Genomic DNA, 18,137 nt, shown 5'->3' with positions numbered 1-18,137 from the left:
CTGTTATCGGTTTATCGGGATGACGTCATAATTCCTAATATCGGACCGATAATTATCGTGCATCCCTAGTGTTAGCCTATCAGATAGCGCTATGGGCGGGACATTGCTCGTGTACAGAGAGTGGTGACTGCAGCCAGAGAAACGGCCGCATCAGAGCCAAAGTTTTATCGGCAATTTGATAAAAAAAAGGCCGATACTGATAATCGGTCAAATGCGGAATATCGCCCCGATAATCGCCCAGAGTCCGACTGGTGCTGCGTCATTGCGTCATCGTTTGCGTCATGACGTAACTGTTTACGTGCCTGCTTCATAAAGCCAAACCGCGCGGAAACCCCTCACAGATGACACCGACAACAACAACAACAATGGCCGATTGTGCTCCAGCTTCCTCTGTACCTCTTCGGAAGACCAGATTCCCAGTAGGTAATAATAATAATAATAATAATAATAATACTAATAATATATTTAATTTATATAGCGCTTCTCATCTGCCAAGACAAATCTCGAAGTAGGTAATAATAATAATAATAATATATTTAATTTATATAGCGCTTCTCATCTGCCAAGACAAATCTCGAAGTGCTTAGGTAGCTGGTCTCTTCAGTGGACCACTGCTGCTTGTTAAGTTTCTCCATCGTTGTGTACAAACTGGATAAAACGCCGGCTTCTTGTTGTTGTTCAGGAGTTGATCCCGCCCCTGCCCCCGCCTCGACGTAAGCGTGACGTATGTGGTGCTTTTGCTCTGGCCGGACAATTTGTTGGTGCTTGAAACCAATCGGATTTCGGAGCTAAGAGGCTGCTCCGCTGCGGTGTGAACAGGAAAACCCGGTGCTTTTCAAGCTCCAGCTCCGAACCGGCCCCGAAACACCGTTGGTGTGAATGAGGTAAAAGTGTCAGAAAATAAAACCCTCTCTCTTTTCCTCCGTATCCAAATCTCTAAAAACGGGGGTACACTGGAGCTGATCCAGATTTGCTGCCCATATGTAAATTATTCATATCGAACATGTCGAATTGAAAAAGTATCACGGTATTGATGGACTACCTTAGAGTAGGCTAAAGTCTCAAGTTTTAAGGGAGCCGCTTTACGTTTTAAGGAAGCCGGGTCACTGAAATGTTTGTGTTGACACAACATTGAATCATTCGTGTGCTCTCCATTCTCTTATCTGAATTTGGAGGGATTTTTTGGGCAACCTGCTACAACTGCAAAAGTGTAGATAACAAAGACGGCTCCCTGTTATGCTATTAATTATTCATGGGAGTTTGGCGGTGCTCCAGAAGAAACAATTTAGGATAGTTTTTATTTAATATTAATGGGTCAGCACGTCAAGTGTCCTCATCTTGTTGCTTTCGAGTCTCAACTCAAGTCGAGTCTTAAAGCGAGTCCAAAAACAAGTTCTCAATTTCGTGATTTAGTCAGACTCATGTCCAAGTATCAAGTATACAGCTGGGATTAAATGTACTTGGGAGGAAGACTTGGGGAATACAAATACTGCAACATTTAAGAAAAAATAACTAAGAAATAATTTAATGTGTTGTCATGAAAAAAAACTCAAATAGCATGAGTTGGAAGCAGAGACTTAGCTCAAATAGAACGTGTGTGTGGGTGCAGAGAACAGACAGAAAGCAGTACATTGCATCATTTAGAGCAGATTTTATACAGTGTGATCATTAATAGTCTGTATCATTGTGTTGGGGTCGCCCCCAGAAAGAGCTGCTGCTTCTGTCGCAGTGAAATAGCTTCAAGGTGGGATTGATGTCGTGATAACCCACACTTTCGCATACAAAAGAAAGGAAACTTTAGGCCACACATAAGTGGCAAGAAGTGTGTACACTTTCCAGTAACATGTGTGGTCATCTAACGAACTGTTTCAAATGACAATTTAGGCAGGCGCTTTTTTGAGAGCTACTTCTTATAGCAAATGCTAATTAAAATGCTACGCCGTTTCTCTCAGTCCATGGCCTAAGGCTCCCTAATAAAAGGACCACTTCAAACAGCAAGTGAGGGTCTAATTAAATGTCTGCACAAATGAATGAGTCACAGTGTTTCCCCCTCTGTGAGACGATGAGTGAAACTGCTATCACCATGCGCCAATGATCCTGATGCTGAGTTTCATAGAGTGCTTCCTATTGTTTCACCTCTCACGAGCACCTACAGCAATTAGTAAAAGCTAATGTTCCACTATAAACAAAGTAATGTAAGGAGCTAACATCGCCTCTCTGTATTTACCATTGCCGTGTATTCTCATATCTCTGATGGATGCCAAGTATAATCACCAAATGGTAATGTGTTTCTGTTATACTGCCTGCAGGCTAACATTTTTGTTTTGGAATATTAAACACTTTGCACATTTGTGCTCATGTGCTTTAAGGTTAAAACGCGTAACCTGTGTCGTTTGCTAATGTACACCATCAATAAAGGTCTGCTAACGGCTTGTGGGGAACTGAGCCTTTTAATTGCAAAATATGTTAAATGCTTGTTGGAGGAAAGGCTAGGGGAATATTCAATCATGTAATGAATAAAGCTCAAACTAATTTAAATTCATATATATTAAAGGTGGGGTAGGTAAGTTTGAGAAACCGGCTCGAGATCGCTAGAATTTGAAAATACACAAATCTGCCACTTCCTCACAGAGCCCCTCCTCCAACACACACGAACGCTCACATGACCAATGAGGGCACGAGATAAGTGTGTGCCCCGATGGAAGGCTGACAGGCAGGTAGGCCATCGGTTGTACTTTTTACAGTATTACGGCTTCTACAGATGACATTTCTGTATGGATTTTTTGTCAAAGCACTTCAGATATTCATTGCTATCAGGATGTTAAGAGCATTCCATGGAATATAACAAAAAGTGTATCTCGAGCCGGTTTCTGAAACTTACCTACCCCACCTTTAAGATGAGATATAATGTATTATGCAAAACATGTTCTTATTATTGAAATACAATATTATTACGCTGTTGCCCCATTTAATAGTCATCATTATTTCAAGGTGCACTAAAGTTCATCTATCTGCAAAACCACTCAATTTCTAATTAACAGAAACATTTTTTTTTTAGGAAAATACATAGATCATGAAAAATGCTTATAAAAGCAATAAAATGTGTCTTTCACTAAAGATTCTAGCATTTGGAGGATAACATGGACTATTTTAAATAATTAGCTCTCAAGCCTTGTGCCAAGTTCATTTAGTAAATAAGAATTTCATGGAACATTTCTTGTCCCCCAATTGTATCTTGGCCTACTGTCATTTTGCTTCCCTTCAAACTATAAGGCTTCCAATGCCAACAACTTGTCACGTTGCCAACATATTTTAAATTCACACAGATATCTGTTTATTTAGATCAGATTTATAAAACTCACAACTATTGATATCAGCCAAAAATCACTATTGGTTGGGCTATAATGTATTCAGTTTCACTGTTATGTAACCATTTAGGATACTGATTCCAAACCATGTGATGGAGTAAAATGATCATGCATCAGTATTCCTCAAAACACAACAATGATACAACAATGGCCACAGTATGAACAAAGGGCTATGTAAGAAATGCATGACCAACAGGTTACGCATCATTAGGAAGGCGAGTAACAGTTATATGTCTTATGAAAACTATTGACAATGGCAACCTGGGTTCACTGTTTGACTGTGTAAATCGAAATGACAAAACGTTTTAACATGTCACTAAATCAGAGGTCCTGATCATCGGCCCTGAACTCATTTACAACCGAAAACAGCCCCTTAGTCCGAACACAGATTCAGCCCCAGAAATATCTGGATGTTGTTTTTGACTGAGCCTGAGGCAAATTGCACAGTCGTGTTGTAATCAACTGAGGATAATCTCCCAAATTAAATCTAATCTTTTAATTATTCAAAAAGATAATTATACATGCCTCATATCCTCCAGCCGCAACTATTGCAATGTTTACTTGGTTTAGCAGTCGAGCAATGGAACTCTGAATTTGTTCAGCATTCAGCAGCTGACTGACTACTGACCAGAACGGTGTGTTTTCAAAACTTCACACTAAAATTGCCTTCACTGCTCATAATCTCGTTTAGATGTCCCTTTATAGAAATCTTAAACACATACACTAAGGCTTGGCATGGCCTGATGTCGTGATGGAGTAAGTCAATTATTTTTAATAATAGGGTATTAAATATGGTTACTTGAGTTGTGGTTGGTTTCTGGTACTTTGGACCAAATATAAAAAAAGTTGTATGTTGTCTGCAGAGCCATATTGGTACTAAAACACAACAGGATACATACACAATGCAAAGATAGTGGGAATACTAGGAAGAATGGGAGATAGCTTCATATTTGCCCCAAGGCCCCCCAAAAGACTTAATCCGGCCCTGGCAATCCAAACTTAAATGCATCATCAAAAACATAATATTTATGGCAGACTGTCAATTAAATCATTTAAACAAATATTTGTAAGAAGTAAGGTAGTTTTACATAAAAATAGGAATCGATTTTATTAAGGGTTTTAAAAAATACATGTTTCTGCAACAAAATGTCACATTTTCTTTCATAAGAATGTTCTCAGCCTTCATGCTCTGCTGCTAACTCTGTTCATGGACTGGAAATGTTTTTCCATACGGGGAAGTGATGCATATAACCAGCTGTATGTCATGGAGAGATAAGAAAAGGCAGACATTGGCATTAAAGCCTACAGCACCAAACCTCCTCGGTGGCCCTCAGCCAGAATCTAGACTTCATTAATGATACTGTGTAGTTATTAGTTCCAGCTCAGTATTTTTCTCTCAGGGATGGAGCAGTATTAGGAGTTTCTTTTCCACTTTAGACCCTGCCTCCACTTTTTCTCAGTATCAGAAATCCAGTCCCAGCAGTCTCATTACCGCGTGCAAGGCTGCTGTTGCAACATGACGGGAGGAGGTGCGTTCAGGTTTGGGTCGTGGCCGGTCTAAGAAGTGGTGTAATAGTGGACTTTGGCCCTGCCTGACGCCACACATCTCTCCTCTCACTAATAAGGACTTTAAAGGACTCCAACACAACAAAACAAACTCAGTGGTGCGTTGAAAGGGTGCAGGATGTCAGTCACAACATTGGTTAGCAAATAAACAATGTGTTAAAAGTTTGTGTGGTATTACACATAATGATTTATCACTCCTTGGGTTTAACTGACAATGGCGTGAAGTGTCGCCTTTATTATAATGTTGCAGTGCAAAGAGTCATTTGGGGCGCACATATTCCGTTTCGAAGTGCGTTTGCGCTTTTATTTTGAAAGGCATATATTTGAACAAAACGATTAATATAAAATGAAAATAATATGTATAATAAAACGCACTACACGGAAACAACCTATACGCAAAGTCCAAACAAGAACAAACTGAAACCCGGATATATAAAAGTGTGAATATGAAAAAACTCAGCTTCACTTTACGCACCACAACTTTCCCATGCGCTGCCTTAAAACGCCCAGAACAACTGTAACCTCGCTGAAAACAATAAAATAACAATCTAAACATATTTATCTATATTGGTTATCCTCTTACCGGCTTTATGTCTTCTGCAGGACCCAAAACGGGCGACACAGGAAACCAAAACTGCGCACAAAATCCACCACTTGTTGCATGGAGCCATGCTGTTGATCTGGGGGCTGGTCCGCGCTGAATGTAAAGTTGGAGGAAAACTTCATCAAGTTGTAGGGCTGAAGTTGTGAGTGGGTGCGTACTTCCGTTTGATAACACTATGACAGTCTTTGGGCGAATGAAACGGTAATTCCCAGTAGTCTCTGATGGGACACTCAGATGAGGAAATACAATATTTTACTTGAATCATTAACGTTTACCAAGGAATTACATTATCATGTTTTCAGTAAACACGTCTTTGTTATTTTTTCATTTTCAAGCCATCTTCACAGGATGGCCCAAACATACAGATACTTATTATACAAATCATGTAAATACAGAATAAGGAAATTAAGGCAAAGAGCTCCCTCCTAAACGTACCTCCCCACCCCTCTTTCTATTTCACAATTATTATAGATATTGTTTGTTTGCAGTCAAATAGGTTAATCAAATCACGTAACATTTCACTATAAATAGATTTTAGCATAACAGTTCATCATTGTACACAAAGTTGGCAAAACATGAGCAATCCATCTGAGTACTTTAGCTCAATTTCATAGCCACGCCCCCTTTTGGGTGAAAACATTTGCTATCATTTGACTAGTGGTTTTCGCTAATCATGTACAAAAAAAAAAGATAACTGCATGTTTTTATCTACAAGGGGCCAAAATATGATGGCTATAGAAAAGATGACATGATGGCATCGGAGATCGATCATCAGCGTAGATAAATAGTTAAATTAAAGCTATTTTTCTATGCCAGTCTGCCGGTGGACGAGTGTCAGGCAGCAGGCTAACATTTAAACTGGTATTGCCTTGTCTTGTCAGTGTTTTATATTTAAATTCAGCATCCACAGCCAATACTTTGACTTTTAAAGTTAAGAATGTTTACTTTGAAGATTGATTTGAAGATACTTTGAAGAATGTTAACCTGATTAGCATTATAATGTGAGGAAGTGTTTCCGATAGATGTCCACGTTTTAACTGAACGATCCCATTGATATTGATCTCCTGGGGCGGGGCTTTCATTGTGTCCCTACAGTGCTGTATTGCTGCTCTCATCTATTAGTCTTCTCCTTATTATCTTTTCAAATATCAAGGTATGCATATCATATATCTAGAATCATATTTTACAAAAACTAAATGACCAAGTTAGCAAAGTCTTGGAGTATGAAATAATGGCTTTTTAAGATAAGGATTGTGGACTTCTGAAACTGCATCTAGAGAAAACCTGATTCTGCTGTTTAGCACACATAAACTCTCTGTCTCTCCCAAAGGTTGCATCTTTTCAACCTCTCTCAACAGCACTTTAATACGCCGCAATTCATCTCACAGTGATGAGAAAATGTCATCCGAAGCCCACCACCAAGACTCAGCAGTCTGCTTGTACCTGAGTTGTGGCCTTTGGAGAGCTTTCCAGCCCCCTTCAGCTCCCGCAGGCCTCCACTGGTGACACATTCTGTAATTGAGCTTCAAGCTGGCACATACCCTATTAAATTACAGTCTGCCAGCCCCTTTGTGCCCCATACTTTCATAGCGTGAATGAATTCATTACACTGTGTTAAATACAGCACAATGTGCACTAACACACCATATACGTTTGGCTCTACAAATGCCAAGGCTGGAGATTTGATACGCAGTGGGGGGTTGCACGGAATACATATTCTGGCTTTCACTGACATGCAAGGCCCTTCAGTTGAGTTTATCCTTATCGTACTCAAAGTCTAAAGATTGGTGTCGTCTTTGTGAAGGCCTGCGAGAGACATTTGTGATTTGAGGACATGGGCATACAAATTGACTTGGCTGATGAAACAGGACTATTTTGCTTGTCGGAGATTCCCTACTGCCACAAGCTGTCACGATTGTGACAAGATGTAATACTCAAAATCGAAATATTGTCGTGTCTGTGTGCCAAGATGAACTGCACAGAGCTCGTGTAGTAACCATGACCAGTCGCCATGCAATCAGCAAAGACTCCAACGAGTTACTGGTCCCAAATACGAAATAATCCGGAACATAACCCCAAACGTTACTTTTTACACATCGTAATTGTATGGATGTATCCAAAGATGTGTAACATTAAGGCAGAGCTAGGATAGCTGTTTCCAATATGTGTGCCAAGCTAAGTTACTGAGGTAAACTTTTCCTTTAACATTGTTTTTTCTGAGATATATAGCCGTTAGTGACTGTTTTTAGATCTAAGTTTAGTCTGTTGCTGATTTGAACTTTATTCAATCTGTTCACTACAAAACTAGGCAGATGTAAACATTGTTAACATTCTGAGAAGCAAAAGAAACCCACCAATCAACACCAACGTTCACTCATTATCTTTTTGTGGCTTTTGTGGCCTTACATCAAGCTTCCAGCCAGGCAGCAACATAATGTACTGTGTAATGAAAGTAAGCTCCAAAACACAAAGCCTCCGATTCAGTCACAAAATAATGAAAGTGTTTGGCTTAAGAATTCAGTGGTAATTATTCATTTGTACAAGAACTGAACACTTCTACTTTGAATGCTTTTAAATACTTTCTTTATAGGTCATTTTAATCTTGGATATAGGATTTGGTTTTAGTTAATGTTGTAATAGTTCAACTAAAACTGCTCTTTTGGGTCGATTGTATCCTTAGTACAGCTGCTGTCAAGGGAAAGTGAAAAATATTCAAAGACAGTGAAAGATATCGCAAACTGACATTGTTTCAAAACTGATGGTTTTGATGGTCTGACTGGGTTTTCTTCGGAAGTTTTTCCTTGTACGATGTGAGGGTCAAAGGACAGAGGGTGTCGTATTGTCATACTGATATTCTGTACACACTGTGAAGACCACTGAGACAAATGTAACATTTGTGATATTGGGCTATATAAATAAACATTGATTGATTGATTGATGGCGAAACCTTTGGTTCTCTCTTCAGATGGTGCCAGAACAAGCAAAGAAAGTGAAAGATATTTGAAGAAAGTGAAAGATAACTGTCAATGTTCCGAAACTGGCAAATCCTTTTGTTCTGTCCTTGGAAGATGCCAAAACAAGCACTCATTCTGGACAAGACTGACACATGGGGTCCTGGTCCAACTCCCTAGAACAGCTGGGAAAATCTGTGCTGGGAAAGCTAATATTTGTTTCCTCTCCCTGAAGGGACCCTGAGGTGCCATCAAGACAGCCTTTCCAAACGCCACCCGCTGTCATGGAGCTCGTAAACCAACCATCAGCAGAGGACAGTCACACTTATCTGCTCCCAGGAGTGGCTGTGAGGAACTGCAGCAGTGTGTTGCAGAGTAGGAAAAGATGCTCAGTGCACCTTCCCTCGGCAAATAAAGGTTGGGAAACACAATAATAAAACGATAACAAAAGTGCTATATCGCACTAGATGTCATTAAGATAACTGTCCTGCGGAGATGTTATTGTGTGAGTCAGTTATATCACATCATCCCACCCTGAGTAAACTATGACTTGATGATTTTATTTTCGCATTGTGAAATATCGATTTGAGAAATGCTTTTCTTGACAAATAGTGTGTCATTGTTAATAGAGGTGTCATATTCTGGGGTGCAGCCTGCTGTATTGTAGAGGCAGAGCTGGGATTTCTGGCAGAGCTTCGCCTACTTCCAAGGTGCATGGAGAGAGGAAATTGGACAACTCAAGAGGTCCACATTTCAGCAGCTCTTCAACTTTAAACCGCTTTATTTGTCAGACCAGCGGGCTGTATTCTAGTACTTTTGGAGCTCAAGTGGGTCAGCACTTGAATGACATTCATTTGAACCTTCTTCTCAAATAAAGTTGTTACGTCAACATTGAAGGAATAAGTATGAGTTCAAACTCTTACAAAAATGTGAATCCATGTAAATATCTATAAATTGCAAATCTTAAAGCCCTTCCACACCATTGTTTTTTGTCTGCTTGTGTTTGATTGTGTTTTCCAATTGCAGACTCAACCATTGGTAAATTATTCTTTATAAGGCTGGTTTTGGTCTGCTTACTTATAACCGTATTATGTTGAATACCTGTCTAAGCCAGGACACTTGTAAAAGAGTTGTCTTTAATCCTAATTATCTCTTTAGCGCCTTAAGAATAATATATATGGATTTTCTATGAACAATAGGAAAGCTGGTGCTCATACATGATGGACCCACTGGAAATTGTCAGCACACAAAATACATTTTAATTTCTATTATTGCATTAGTATCTCTGGTGCTATTCAGTAATACTTGACATATTTTGGATTTATGTACAGCAGTTTCTTTCTTTGCTATTTTTTTACTTTTGTTATTTACAATGTGTAATAGACCCGAATGTGATGCACGCAAATATAAACAGTAAGAATTAACATATATATTATGATTTTAAATAACTCTTCATTCAAATGATATTCTGTATTGTTTTAAGATAAGATTCTTGAAACAAAAAAAATAATACTGGGAACAAGCTGAATCATCTCAACCCATTGACAGATTTGTGCAGGACATAACAAGCTTTTATGACCTAAAATAACACTTCATGTCTTGTAACCACATCCCACACACTGTCAGTGTGTGCAGGCTTGGTTTTACATTAGGTGCGCATGTGTGGGATGTCAGTGGAGAAGAATGTGCCCGTCTGCGAGACTAATCATGCAGCGCTATTACTCACTCTGTTCAGGGAAACTGGGCCTCAGTGGTCCCCCACATTCTGCATGGAAAGTCTTAGAGGGAGAGAAAGTAAAAGTCACCATGTCGTATCTGCAGCAAAGTCTGATGGAATTTCCTGTGTGCTAATTTTCCCACGATATTGTGACCTCATTATTTTTCATTTGAAACAACGTTGGAGGACGAGACTCCAAACACTTTGGCTCGTAGTACATGACATGATGTCATTTGCCCTCTAGCCTCTCGGTAACTTCAGAGATGAATGAGGGAGCTTTGTTTTATATGTCTACAGGGGGCAACATGAGGAGGTCATGGGAAACCTATTTTCTTTGAGTTACAGGTATTAAATATAACTTCTAAGAAACGCAAAATACAGCTAGTGAAAACACAGCATCTGTAACCTTCGTTGCCCACAGGTGGTTTAGCTATCAACATTGCAGCAGATATAACTTGTATGTCTCCTCGACAGTGGTTCCCAACCTGGGAGTTTGGGCCCAACGGGGGTCACAAGATAATGATTATCAAGTTAATAATAAGAAAGTAATATCTCCAGGACTAATTAAATAATCTTAAAGGGAAACATAACTCTTTGGTTTCTCTGAGCTAAAAGATATCAGACTTGTGTTGGTGTTTCTTAAAGTTAATATGGTTGCGATGCAGTGAAGTGAAATGAACATGTTGACAAGTTGTGGAGGTTAGCATGAAAACTTGTCTGACGATGACCAAACTGCTCCCTCTTGGGGTCACAGTTTTCAATACTGGGGGTTAGATTGACTATGATAGCAAAACATCAGCCTTTACATCCATCTATATTACTGGACACAATTTGCGTGTCATTTTAACACGTAGTATACAAATATGGCATTGTCATTCAATGACAATACACAAAGGGCTCTTATTAGACCCCCCACCCTCTCCCCCAAACCTACATAGATGGCACATAACACTACACTAACACTACACAAAAGCAAAAGAACAAGAAAATAAGAAAAGTCAAAATATATTTTAATACTCGTATTTAAATGCTAGAATATAAAGTAATTAATAAATAAATGTATACATACAAATATGCATACTTTTTGATTTAAGATTAAAAGTTAATTAATTAAAAATAATCAGTTATAAATATCAAAATCTCCCTAATGGAAACGATGTAGACAAGGTATCCTCAAAGTACGGACTCTGATCCGGATCCGGACCGAACCACAACTGTCTCTGGACTCTGAGCAAATTATACTTTTCATATGTATTATCTGTATTATCTGTGTTATCTGCGAGACATCACCACAACGCAACGAGTCAAAAATGATCCGCTATGTCCATAGACTGCAAACAGCGCTCATCGGACATTTATGAGAGAAAGTCTCTAATGTCCGAGTGCAATTGAATGCAGCACAAGATGCACGTCGTGTAACCCCTCCCCCGGTCCTGGCGCGAGCCTGGACATATGATTGGCGGCGATTTCATTTGAACGGGACGGGGCAAAACGAGAAGCATTCGGACCCAAGCACTGAAGGAATGAGGTATTTGCGGTCGACACTGACAGAGAAGAGACTGTCAGTGTGGCTGTACTCAGCATTGAATCAAAACGCACTAAAGCTGTTGATCTTAATACGTTTGTGAGGCGTTTTGCTGAACAAAATGGTAATCGCCGCATTCAGCTGTAATACACGTCAACTTGATGCTCTGCTCACGGATGAGATGATGACCTTACGTGTGTAAATATTTTTTTTTCTTTGAGGGGGTCTGCCCCCAAAAAACTGTTTTAAGTCCTGAGAAAGTCAAATCAGACGGTGTGTAAAACTACACTGCCCAGCCAAAAAAAAGTAACCACTTTGATTTAACTAGGCCAGTAGGTAAGGACATTCCACTGGATAATAACTGAAGTATAAAAGAATGCATGACTGAAGTGATGGACACCATGTTGAAGGCAAACACAAAGAGGAAATAACAGGTCAAATCAAGCAAATCCCCCTCTCAGATTCCACAGCAACCAGAAGAACATAAATACTGGCTGGTGATTTGATTAATCAGCTTTGCGATGGAATACAAAATGCACAGTGCATTTCCTTAGCTGTGGATGAGTCCACTGACACCGCTGACATTGCTCAGTTGCTGGTGTTTGTGAGTTTTTATGATGAGGCAAAGGGGGAGTTTGTTGAAGATGTGTTGGGCCTGACGAACCTCAGTGGACACACAAGCGGGCAAGACATTTATAAAGTAATAATGGGAATGCTGAATGAAAAAGAGTGCAGCTGCCTTTATTCATAACTGCAGCTCTTACACTGCGACTCTGAGGGGTCAAGCACAGACACAATAACAATGAAAACTGCTGCATACAGATTATTTTTGTTTTTGCAACCTCGTGTTAAGAATCTTGTTGCAATTGTTTAAAAGTTTTAATGACCGTATTAAATGGACCTTTGTCTTATTGAAACATTTATTTTGGACCTTTAAGATTTGTATTTGAGTACCCCTGATGTAGACCATCTCTTATTGGCATGAAGATTAGCACACAGTCACAGACGCTATTTCACAGCAAAGGTTATATCAACTAATTAAATTGTGTGGCTTGGATTTGAGGCATTGGCAATGTATCAATTATATTTCCCCAAACATCAGTGGTTTGAGCTTTAGAGATGTCCAGAGAGGTGATATTTATTAAGAGAATCCTTTGGGAAATCAGGAATTTAGGGGGATTCTTCAACCTCAATTCATTTTGTCTGCTGTCAAACATTTTCCTACTGGAATTTCTTAACATACATTTCTGATTCATTTAGAACCAAACAAATCTCCCTCTTGTGGAGATTCAAGAGGCTGCTGAAACTTAGTATGAACTTGTGAAAGAGTTAGAAACCTTTTGAAAAGTTGTTTCACGTAAAAAATAAGTACAGCTTATTGCCTCATCCCACATGTAAATCTACGAACACAAGGACACCCAGTTACTGAGTGTCTGTATGTTTTGAAGGGTGAATGTCTTCAAAGCCATCATTCTCTGTCCTCTTACAGCTCTCCCCGAAAGACTCAGATTAAGCCCTGCTCAAGACCTCTTCGCTCTGTCAAACCCTGCTTGGCTCAGATAACACTGGCGGTGCCTCAGCTCTGTTAAAAACCCACTACTGGAGCCAAAAGTTAAAATAAGTTTAAAAGTAGGTAGAAAAACTCAATATTAATGATTTAGTTAGCAATGTAGGTAATTAGGTTTTTTGTTTTGAGCCAATGGCCTTTTATTGTGTTACTATTTTCCAAATAACACATCCTATGTATTAACTTCAAACTGGTTCTCCTTTATAAAGTTAAACAAAGCAGCCAACAATTTACATAACACTCCACAGTGAGCTGACCTTCAGATCAATAATTAATTTAATGACTCAGTAGAAATTGACAAAGGACGAGGCCAGAGATTTAGTAAAGGCTTGCAGTGTGGGTTGAAATGTGTGGACACACTTTAACATTAACAAGGTACGGAGCATGATTCACAGCCACAACACCTGCTGGCTAATGTGAAACACCCCTGCAGGACTCTTTAACCACCTGGTGCACATCATTGTCTGTCAAAATATAATTATTGTAACTCCTCAGTGGTCGATAAACAAGCAGCCTGTTTGATTTTAAATGGTGCCGCGGTTACCGTCTAAACAATTTATATATCTTCCAGAAAAACACAAAAAGTCCAAACAGTCAGCCACACTGATATGTTTGAAACTTAGAATTGGTTGTGAACACTGACAGAAGGCGGTGTGCAAAAGCTCTCTCACCTAAGGCTAAAATACAAGCGACTGTTGCCTAGTTATCAAGAGGAAATAACACAACACTACACCATACATTACTTTTTACAGTCGTTCCCTTGGCACTGTCTGAACCCAGGTTGCATTAACCTCAAGTAGTAGTTGCGATTTCATTGCATCTCCCTCATGAGTCATTTAACATTAGGAGAAAGACAGTCTAATGCTATACTTTACAGTCCTGCGTGTATACAGGAAATGTTAATGTCACAAGTTAAGACCAAAACAGATTCAACTACATTGATGGATTAGTTCATTTAAATTGGATAATCTTCCCTCTGTGCAGTTAGCATTTAGGCTATGCATGGGACAACAAGGAAACAAGAACATCCCTACTATCATCAAGTATCACCGTTATGCCACTAAAATGATGTGAAAGACAATTAATGAAAATTAGTTTGCTAAGGCTTATTGGTATTAAGTAATTCAAAACCCAGAAACAAAAGATAATCTGTCATATCAAGGTTATGAATTTGTGCTTGAAAACAAAAAGCTACTACTACTCGAAATATTCTCCAAAAAACCTTTTTGTCGGTCATACTTCCATATCACTTGCACCTTCAAAATACAAGTAATGCTACAACAGGGGGTTACGTATTGTAACCATAGGACTGTAAGCACAGGTGGAGCCCTCTAATGGACTCTATGACTCTATGGGTACTACTCTCTATCATGCTGTGCGTGCTTTCACCTACTGAGTTTACGTAAACGTAGCCGGCCAAAAGGCAGCTACACCCCCGGCCCACTATCCTATACACTCTTCAGCGAGCGGACTAGGAAAGACAGGGCCCCCAGGTAGAGGGCTCCGCCTGTGCTTATATACCTAGGGTTACAATACGTAACCCCCTCTTATATTTCATACAGGCTCCGCCCTCTACTGGACTCTATGGGTACAGTGGGCGGAGCCCCGATGTATACACGCCCTGTCATCCGACAACATCGACCCACCACACCGTCCCTGACCGGCTTTTGGCTAACATCCATTGCATCCCCACTTCCTCCCATCCGGTTGTAACCGTAGAGAAGTTGGGGCCGCAATTTGGATAAGGCACTCTCACACACGCTTACCTCGTGTAGAGTGTGCATGGAAAAGATCTGTGCGGAGATTCCGTCTGGAGCCTACCGCGCACCATGTTCCCCAGGTCCCTCAGGAGCATGGGAAAACATAAGTGCACCACGTCCCCCACACGCTCCGTGTAGAGTGGGCATGGACAATAGTGAGGAAGGCTCTCCCAGCCTGCCTCCAGCCCTGTATGGGGCTGATTGCGCACCATGTCTCCCGAGTCCCTCAGGAGCATGGGAAAACACAAGTGCTTTATGTCCAGGGGGGGGGTCAGACACCTGCTGACCCACAGCCACCCCCCCTCTCACCAGTCATGCGTTGCCTCGGCAAGCACAGATGACGAGAAGGAGCCAGACATGTCCAGGAGATAACATTTTATGAAGGAGCCTGGCGTAGACCAAGACGCCGCTGTGCATATATCTTCTACTCACGCTGCTGAATAAGGCTGTTTGACACAGCCCGCGTAGAATGCGCACGGACCCCAGTGGGGAGGACTCTCCCCGCCCGTCCATAGGCATGTGTAATGCACCCGCATAGCCATCCTGTTAGGCGCTTCTTGGAGAGAGCTTTTCTAGCCACACCATCCCCAAAGCACACAAACAGCTGTTCAGTGCGTCTAATGGGAGCCGTGCGCTCTACATAACATGCTAGCGCACGCACTGGGCAGAGGACAATTAGGACACTGGGCAGAGGAGGTGCAGCTTAGCCTCCCTGGCCTCAATATGGGGTGGAAGATTAAAGCCACCTAACTAAATAGCCCTTGACCTGAATGAACTCCTTAGGCTCTTAGGAGTAAAGGAGGGGTTCGGTCTGAGTGTTGCCCCGCTACGGTCACCCCGGATCAAAAGGCAGCTTGGGTGCACCGACAGAGCAGTCAGCTCGGACACTCTTTTGGCCGAAGTCAAGGCAAGTAGCAATGCTGTCTTCCATGACAGTGCTTTCAGGGAGGAGAGCTCCATGGGCTCAAATGGTTCTGTGACCAGAGCCTCGAGCACCAACGGCAGGTCCCACTTTGGGGCGGAGGCGTGCACTACTGGGCGCTGCCTCCTGACCCCCTGCAAAAACCGCGACATAAGCGGCTGACTGAAGGCTGACCTGCCTCCAAATCCCTCATGGCAGGACGAAATGGCTGCTGCATACACCTTAATTGTGGAATGAGCCAGCCCCCTGTCCACCAGTATCTGTAAGTAGGTAAGAATAGAGCCCAGCGTGCATGACAGAGGCTCTAGACTCCTTCCTTCACACCATCGCCGGAATCCCGCCCACTTTGGCCTGTAACAAGCTGTGGTGGATCTGCTCTTGCTGCTTGGATAGTCTGAATAACGTTGTCAGACAGCCCCACCTGTCTCAGCCTGTCCCTCTCAGGAGCCAAGCCTGGATAGGTTGGCCCAGAGTTGGTAATGCCCCTATTTCCCCTGCTTCCTGAGCCAGCGCTCCCCAGACCTGAGGAATATCCCAGGGCTGGCCCACCATCATCTGTGTTACCCCACGTACCACAGCGCCAGGCGGCGATCTGGGGCCACTAGGATGACTGACAGCTGCTCCCGCCTCACCCTATCAAGAAGGGGGGGATAAGGTGCAGCGGTGGAAAGGCGTAAAGCAGCTTCCTTGGCCATGGCTCGTGTGCAAATGCATCCACCCCCAAGGGCGGATTGTCCCACCGGGCCAGGGAGAACCACAGGGCACAGTGGCTGTTGCGCCGATTGGCGAACAGGTCCACCTCTGCTCTCCCGAACTCAGTCCAGAACTGCTTCACCACCTCCGGGTGAAGCCTCCACTCGTCTGGCAGGGGTCCGCCTCTTGACAAGAGGTCGGCCCCCCCGTTCTCCCGTCCCGGGATGTGCACGGCCCTTAGAGACATCACAATATGTGAAACCCACAACCACAGGTTCTCTGCTGCGGTCAACAAGGCTTTTGAGCGGACTCCGCCCTGCCTGTTGATGTACGCCACTGTGGTGCGGTTGTCGCTCCTCACTAGCACATGTTTGCCCTGTATTAAGGGTTTGAAGTGCTGTAGAACCAGCATCACTGCTTGCAGCTCCAGGAGGTTGCTGTGCCGAGCCTCTGTCAGAGGCCAGCCACCACCTATAGCTCTCTCTAGGCACGTCCCCCCCATCCTGTCACTGAAGCGTCTGTAACGACTGATATAGGAGGTCACTTGCCCCAGTGGAGCTCCCCTCCGCAGATTCTCTGGGGACCCCCAGAATTGGAGGTTGCTCTCTACTGAGGGGGGGATGATCTCACCAGACGTCATTTGTGTCTTGAGATCTAAACGAAGGCCGGCAAGCCACCTCTGTATGCGACGTGCATGCAGAAGTCCGAGTGGCACTACGGAGTGAGCAGCCATCATGAGACCCAAAGTCTGCATGATGATCAAAGCTGTCACCGTCGCCCCCTGACACAGACTGCCCGCAGCAGGAATGCCTGTCTGCTTTCTGTCAGGGTGGCACGTAGTCTGCCTGCATCGAGCATCACCCCCAGATATTCTACCTGCTGGTGAGGTATGGGGGAGCTCTTCTTCCAATTGACCGCAACTCTTTTTCAACCCAACTTGGTTAGGTGTAGGATCAAATTGGGCTGTGTGAAACATTGCCCATTCCCTGGACCTGGCCATGACTATGAGGTAGGGGTGTTGAAAATAATCGTTTCTACGATGCATTGCGATGCGGACGTGGACGATTCGGTATCGATGCAGTGACGGAAGATAATCGATTATAGCGTAGTAACGTTGCTTCCTGATTTTCCGGCCGCGGCTTTACTATAAAGTTTTTTTTTCTGTCACTTTAATATAAAATCGGTCGGTGACTCAGAGATCAGGGAACAGACGTGACAGCGGCACAGCAACACGGAGCAGTCTGCTTTATCCACCAATACAAGAACACCAGTCCAGAACCAACAGCAGAAGGACCCGCTCTGTGTGTCAAAGAATAGATTTCAAAATACTGCTGCTGGTTTATAAAGCACTGCATGGTTTAGGCCCAAAATACATTTCTGACCTCCTGCTAAATTATGAACCATCCAGATCTCTCAGGTCTTCAGGGACTGGTCAGCTTTCTGTCCCCAGAGTCAGAACTAAAC

At 42.3% G+C, this 18,137-nt stretch overlaps 1 protein-coding gene across 1 annotated transcript in view; it reads right to left on the bottom strand.

The window, feature by feature from the left end:
* tfpia (tissue factor pathway inhibitor a) overlaps positions 1-5,701 on the bottom strand; it is a 76,249-nt gene extending 70,548 nt beyond the window's left edge. The window contains exon 1 of the mRNA XM_034110103.2: positions 5,518-5,701. Within this exon, the coding sequence (XP_033965994.1) occupies positions 5,518-5,605 (88 nt within the window). The 5' untranslated portion in view covers positions 5,606-5,701. The remainder of the gene's footprint in view (positions 1-5,517) is intronic.
* Positions 5,702-18,137: the final 12,436 nt, after the last annotated feature.

This window comes from Pseudochaenichthys georgianus, chromosome 21 (genome assembly GCF_902827115.2).
Source record: "Pseudochaenichthys georgianus chromosome 21, fPseGeo1.2, whole genome shotgun sequence".
NCBI lineage: Eukaryota > Metazoa > Chordata > Actinopteri > Perciformes > Channichthyidae > Pseudochaenichthys > Pseudochaenichthys georgianus.
This window is presented reverse-complemented; position numbering and strand designations above follow the sequence as displayed.